Here is a 7,007-nt window from a genome sequence, read left to right on the forward strand (position 1 = left end):
GTTACATTTCCAGTTAAGAGTCATCTCCCATTAATTTCACAGACCACAGGTGGGGACCCCTGCTGTGTGGCGGAGCTACAAGGGATGGCAAGATAAGATTGGATGATTCCCTAATTGGAGTCTTAAAATGCTTAACATTGGACTAATTTTTCTTTAGATCTGCCAAATGGGAACAGCAGTCAGCACTTTGTACAGACAATCAAGATTATTCTAAGAGGCGTCCACCACTTGTTTTTGCAAGGTACCTCAGCCAGCCTGGGTAGGAGCTTAGCTGGGGGTCTCTGATACTGAGGAAGTTGGCTTCCACGCACCCAGGGTAACGCGTCTGGCCGTTGCCTAGCAACGAGCTGTCCTCGCACAGCATGGAGACCAGCGAGTCCAGCACTAGCGACTACAGACAGACCGAGGGCGAGGGCGAGGGTGTACCGGGGACCTTGAGCACGGCTGTGTGTGAGCACCTGCGGAAGTTGTGTCTGCGCGAATTCCCGTGTGGCATCGGGAGCTGGGTGCGTGCCCCCCACCCCCACCCCCACCCCCACCCCGGGGACTGGGACTAAGAAGGGAAGGATCCAGCAGGGGCGGAGCTGGGACTGGACCAGAATAGCCGCAGGGAATGTACTAAAGTAGGTGGTACCTAGCTGGGAGCTGGGCTGCCTAGGAGTCAGTAGATGCTCACATACAAGTTTGAGGCCCGAAGGGAGGTTTGGATGTGGTCTTTTCAGCACTGGCTGATTTGAGGGTTGGGGTGGACTCTGGAGGCTGGAACATTGAAAGAATGCAGGTACCAAGTGCCCACCTTGTCGTGAGAGAACCCACCAGGAATGGACTGATCCAGCACATCAGGCATACCTTTGACCTCATGCTAGCCTACAACAGCTGGTTGACCAAGCTCCAGATGTCAGGCATCCCTGAGACTTAAAGAGCTTTGGTCTTGAACAGTTTGCTCTGTAGCCCCTCATGAGAGGTGGAGAAAATGTTTTTTTCTGGTGTTCTGGGCCACGGGGCTAGCTTTCGCCGTTCTGAGGTCTCATGTGGAAAAGGTCTCCTGCCCCTCCTGCAGCTGTGCTGAACTCAGGAAGCCTAAGGCGCTGCACAACCTCTGCCCTGCTTCCAGGCTGAGGGGAGACAGAGAAATACAGCCAAGGGCGTAGCCAGCACAGCTGGGGAAAACATCTGGTCCGACAGGGCACGAAGGTCACTTTTCCTATTACTTCAGCTTGTACACTCTTCCTACTCAGTACGCAGAGGAAACGCTGTCCTCAGCTGGGTGCACAGTGTAGGATTGGATTTAGAGGCCCATCAAATGTGTCCTGAGAGGCTAGAACCAGCATGATGGTGTTGGCTGTCAGTTGTGGCCCCCCTCCCTCTACACTAAGTAAAACAGAAAAACAGTCCTTCCCCCTGTAGAGGCACATAGGTACCCATCAGGGAAACTCTCCATTTGTTTAGGCCACAGGTGCAGGTTGAATGACTACTCTGTGCAAGTCACTGTGCTAAGTTTAGGGCTTACGGCTCCAAGGGTGTATCTAGGGAGAGAGGTTCACCTTGCCGCATCTTCGGGAAGCCTTCCCTCTGTGAAGTCTCACTTAACCAGATTGCCCACCAAGCCTCCTTCCTGTACACAGCTATATAGGTGCTGGGTCAAAACGCAATCTCCTTTTTAATTTATTTTTAAAAGATTGATTACATTATTTTTAATGATGTGTCTCTGTTTGGGTCCGTGCATGGTAGGGCAGGGACTCTCAAGGCCAGAAGAGCACGTTGGATCTTCTGAAGCCAGAAGTTAGGGTGCTGGGAACTGAACTTGGGGCTTCAGGAGGAGCTGCAAATACTCTTTACGTTTTAGCCTGGCAGTCTGTTTTGTTTTGGATGTTGAATGTTCCCAACTCCAGAGGAAAGTGGAAACAGGAGCCTGGTCTGTCTTTCTTTCTTTCTTTCTTTCTTTCTTTCTTTCTTTCTTTCTTTCTTTCTTTCTTTCTTTCTTTCTTAAGATTTATTTATTATAAATAAGTACACTGTACCTGTCTTCAAATGCACCAGAAGTCGTCAGATCTCATATGGGTGGTTGTAAGCCATGTGGTTGCTGGGATTTGAACTCAGGACCTTCAGAAGAGCAGTCAGTGCCCTTACCCACCAAGCCATCTCACCAGCCCAGGAACCTGGTTTTTTTTAACTATTCTGTGTCTTGCTATGTGTTAATGACACTTGGGAGGCTGAGAGTTCAAAGCCAGCCTATGCCACACAGGGAAACTCTGCCCCCACAAATGATTAGCGTATGCCAGGTGTGTCGCTCAGCTGGCTGAGTCTTTTCTAGCATTCACAAAGCCCTGGGTTTGAGCTCCTGCTCATATCACATCCATCCCACCCAGCGTAGCACTGCATGCCTGTAGTCCCTGAGCTTGGAAGGTGGAAGCAGGATGATCAAGGGCTTCGAGGCAATCATCAGCTACTCAGCGAGTTCAAAACCAGCCTGATCCACTTAAGATGCTGTCTCGAACAGACAGTCCCATGCAGTGAGATGGCTCAGTGTGAAAAGGCTCTTTCTGTTAATCCCAGTGATCTGGGTTTGATCCCTGGGAAACACTTGGTAGCAGGAGAGGGCCAATCCCTGCACATCGGTTTCTGAGCCTGTGATGGCTAGTCCTGGTTGTCAACTCGACTGTATCTGGAATTAACTAAAATCCAAGCGGCTGAGCACATCTGTGAGGGATTTTTTTTTCTTAAATAAGTCATCGGAAGGGAGAAGACCCACTTTTAATTCAGATCTTCTGAGGTGTCACAATCTACCTTTATCTTGGCCACACTTTCTGGTGACAGCCTGTATAAAGGACATGGAAGAAGGAAGCTAGCTCTCTTTGCCTGCTGGCTCTCACTGGCAAGTCCATTCCTTCACTGGCATTAGAGCCTGCTTCTTCAGGCTTCTGGCTTATACTGAAGACTAGCTGAGACATCCAGCCTTGTAGACTGAACCACTGGGTTCTCGGTCCTTCCATTGGTAGACAGCCATTGTTGGAGTGGTTGGACCACAGCCTATAATCCATGCTAATAAACATTCTAACAAATCCCCTTTAGCCTGGTATGTGTGTGTGTGTTTCCATATTCTATAATTTCTGTTCCTCTAGAGAACCCAGAACCCAGTCTAATACAGAGAGCTCCACACGCACTTGCCGTGGTGAGCACACGTCTACCCACACCCAGGCACAACACAATCAATCAATAAATGTGCGGTGGCTTCCCTCTCTACCTCTGCAGAATAAGTCACGCTTTCTTCCTCAAAAATGTCGAGTCTGGAGGGAATTGGTACCCAAGGAGGAGGAGACACTGGTTCCCGAGGAGGAGACTGTGGAGGCCCTGCTGGGCCTGGTGCGCAGCAACCACTCTCCTTGGGCTATGCTGAAGGATGCCAGCGCGGAGGACCGTTTCCTGAGGGAGCTGGCCATCCAGAATCCACTGATGATCAAAGACACTTTCTTCTACTCCTACTTCCGGTCCCTGCGGGTGGTGAACAAGGGGGTAAGTGTGTGCTCACTGGAAGGAAGAGCTCAGCTGGGTGAGACCACGCTGGGACAGCAGGAGAGCCTCCATGACTGTCTGTCTGTCTTTCTTTTTTTTTTTTTTTTTTTTTTTTTTTAGTCCTAGATAAGTATTTGTCTCTATGCATTCTGCTCGCTTTAACTGCTAAGTGCATCTGTCTAACCCACCCACCCCCTCAACTTTTATACATCTGGCTCTATTGTATCATTGATTTTTTTAAGTCAGTCGTACTTTCTTTCAATCCTCCATTGGACCCCTTGGTCCTCTTCTTCCACAGTTAGGAATCTCAGAACTCACTCTTAAGATTCTCTTGAGTCTTAATGTATTCACCCATAGAATGGGCATTGGTTGCGTACGATTGTCTTAGAAAGGATGAAGGAGGTGGAGGAGAAACAAATGCAATCTTTATGAGTGCTTGGAAAATCTGCTGTAATTTGATAATTATAAATTGTTCTCTCTCTCTCTCTGAGGAGGTCAGTTCTGTATCTGCTATGGCTGGCTCCTTGCACACCCTCGGCCCCCTCCTTTCAAAGAATCTCTAGTGTTTCTTTTTACTTTAAAGTGTGAAGGGAAGGCCTGGGGAAGGCCAACTAACATCAAGAAGGTCTGTTTTTGAAAAGCTGTCATATTAATATGGACGCTCACCCTCCCTCCCAGTCCTAGGCAACCTAGTAGATAGACTTGGTCACTGTAGGGAAGGGAAGGCCAGGCAGGAAGGGCTTCTCATGTCCTTGGGGCCGCAGGAAAACTGAGATTCACGAGTAAAGTGATGAGGAAACCGGAGTAAGTCTGGAAGACCAGGCAGGCTAATGGTTACAGGATTTTCTAGGGCAGATGTAAAATTTAACAGGAAGCGCCAAGAGCCCTAAGAGTGACTTGCTGGAGCTCCTGTTGATGAGTGTAATGTGTTTACAGAGTTGCTTATAGAACAACACTGCCCTCCTCATCCACACCTCCCTACATCACTTACCACATCCTTTTGTTTGGCTCTGAGTCCTCAGAGGGATCTGTACAAGCCTGACTTCTCGGTCCCACCTAGAGCTAAAGTAGCAGAGGTGACTCTGAGACTGCAGGGGCTCAGGTGGCTGTGGTAGAGAGGAGAAAGGATCCTTGTTTTCCCAAGAGTCCTATAATCCAGCACACCGGAAGGACACAGGACGCTATGCTGGAAATCCAAAGCTTGCCTTTAGAGTCAGGGCAGAGCTGGAGGAGGCCCTTAAACCCTTTAGAACCATGTGGGTGGCGGCATAGAAGGGGAGATGGTATGAGGTTGCTGGACCTGGAACTTAGCTCAAAATGGATGCACAGTTGTGGTGCTTTGAGAGATGCCCCCCACCCCCAGACTCAGATACCTGAAGTTCCCCAGTTTTCGAGGGAGGCTATGGAACCTTCGGGAGGTGCGGCTTTGCTGGAGGAAGTATCCTTGTTCTCTCTGCTTCCTGTGTGTGGTTGGAGTGTTAGCATCCCTGCTACTACACCTTCCCCTTCCCTACAGACATCTCGCCAATTGCAGGACATCTCGCCATCTGCAACCATAAGCCAAAATAAACGCTTCCTGGAGTTGCCTTGTCATGGTGCTTTGCCCCAGCAGCAGAATAGTAGCTAACACAGCTGTGACCTTCCCAAATATGAGCGTGCTTTTCAGTTGCAGTGCTGCCTGGCTCACCAGAGTCCTCAGTTTCCTTTCCTTTCCTTGCAGGTGAGTCTGGTGGATAAAGACCTCTTGAAATTTCTAAAGCTGGAGGAGTTGGTCCTGAGTGCCAATAAAATTGAGGAAATCGATGCCAACAATCTGCCCCCGACATTGAAGGTGCGTATTCTGCATGAGTCCTGGTCCTGCCCCTAGCCTGGCCCACACAGCTCTGGCAAGGGTAGCTGTGTGCTAAGACCCAGCCCCTCCCTGGCTTTTAGAACACAGACCATGTGCCTCAAAAAGTTGCATGATCCTCTTGGACTTGGCCATTCCCTTCTTCCCATGGTGTTTGCCCACAAGAACTGAAGGACTGCGGCAGGCTCTGTTTACCAGTGTTCACAGCGCTCCTAGTCACAACAGCCAGAGAGTGACAATGACCTAATACCGTGCTTGATGAGCAGATCAGCCAAGTGGGGTCTCTCCGTGCAGTGGAATATTGCTCATGTATAAACAAGGAAGGACATTGTGAGAGTCACCTAGAAAATATCACACTAGAGAAAGAAGGCAGACAGACTTTAAAAAGGGAGACAGATCTTACGTATAATTGCACTTTGTGAAATATGCAGAAGGGGAAAGTCCACAGAGACAAAAGCTGGGAGAGGTCACGGGGGCCAGGAAGGACCAGGAGAATTTACTGCTTGGTGGTCTTCCCTTTTCCCTTCCTTCTTCCCTCCTCCCCTCCCCTCCCCTCCCTTTCCTCCCTCTCTTCCTCCCTCCTTCCCTTCTCTCCCTCCCTCCCTCCCTGCTTCCTTCCTTTCTTTTTATTTCCTCAGACATCTGTTTGGGGTGACATGGTAGTTGTCACTGTGAAATACTTGAAATGGCGAATCTGCATATGTTAAACAGTTAAAACACTAGGTGAGGGGCTAGGGCAGTGAGCAGAAGGCCTCGAAAGCATGAAGACTTGAAAAAAGCTGGACGATGTAGGGTGTGCTTTTTTATCTCAGCGTTGGGGAGGCAGAGGCAGGGGGATTGTTGAGACTCTCTGGCCAGCCAGCCTGTCTACATGGGAAGTTCCAGGTCAGTGGAAGACTGTCTCAGACAAAACAACACAAAACAAAACAAAACAACAACAACAAACAAACAAACAAACAAGGAAAGTAGATTCTAAGGAAGCTGAGGCTATCTTCTGGCTTCCCTACACACGCTTGCATGCACATACACACAGACAGACACACACACGTACACAGATACAGACACAGACACACACACACATGTACACATAGATAAGTACACTCACACACACACTAACCAGATAAAAAGGGTAGACCAGACTCTATGCTGAGTCTTCAGCTGATTAGATCAAAATGACCAGCGCTGAAGTTCAGCCCTGAGAGCAGCTGACTTAGCCATGCTCAGGAGGGCACCCCATGGGCCTTAGGCACCAAGTACAAGCAAAGGAAAGGGTGCCACTGAGCCAGGCCTTATGCCTGGGTCCACATCCATCCATCCCTGTGTGTTACCATGGAGAGAGAGGGACGAAGGTAAGCCAGGCAGTGGTGGTGCACGCCTTTAATCCCAGCACTCAGGAGGCAGAGGCAGGAGGATTTCTGAGTTCCAGGCCAGCCTGGTCTACAGAGTGAGTTCCAGGACAGCCATGGCTACACAGAGAAAAGCTGTCTCGAAAAAAAAACAATAATCTCGAAAAAACAAAAACAAAACACAGTACAAGACACTGACCCCCCTCCACCCCTCCCCACCCCACCCCCAGCTGTAAGGAACCCTTCCCCTTTGCTGCAGCCTGTTCTTCCTGCTCCACCAGAGACAAGGTGTTGCTGTG

General features: G+C 49.5%; 1 protein-coding gene across 5 annotated transcripts in view; it reads left to right on the top strand.

Annotated features, from left to right (window-relative positions):
* Positions 1-319: 319 nt before the first annotated feature.
* Lrrc43 (leucine rich repeat containing 43) overlaps positions 320-7,007 on the top strand; it is an 18,919-nt gene continuing 12,231 nt past the window's right edge. For 3 of the 5 annotated variants that reach the window (NM_001033461.3, NM_001289822.1, NM_001289821.1), the window contains exons 1-3: positions 358-506; positions 3,253-3,513; positions 5,234-5,344. In NM_001033461.3, coding sequence (NP_001028633.1) covers positions 363-506; positions 3,253-3,513; positions 5,234-5,344 — 516 coding nt within the window. In that variant the 5' untranslated portion in view covers positions 358-362. Of the gene's footprint in view, positions 507-3,252; positions 3,514-5,233; positions 5,345-7,007 lie in introns of all 5 variants that reach the window. The other 2 variants (XM_030254637.1, XM_006530400.4) reach the window with 1 other exon arrangement.

Source organism: Mus musculus, chromosome 5 (genome assembly GCF_000001635.26).
Source record: "Mus musculus strain C57BL/6J chromosome 5, GRCm38.p6 C57BL/6J".
NCBI lineage: Eukaryota > Metazoa > Chordata > Mammalia > Rodentia > Muridae > Mus > Mus musculus.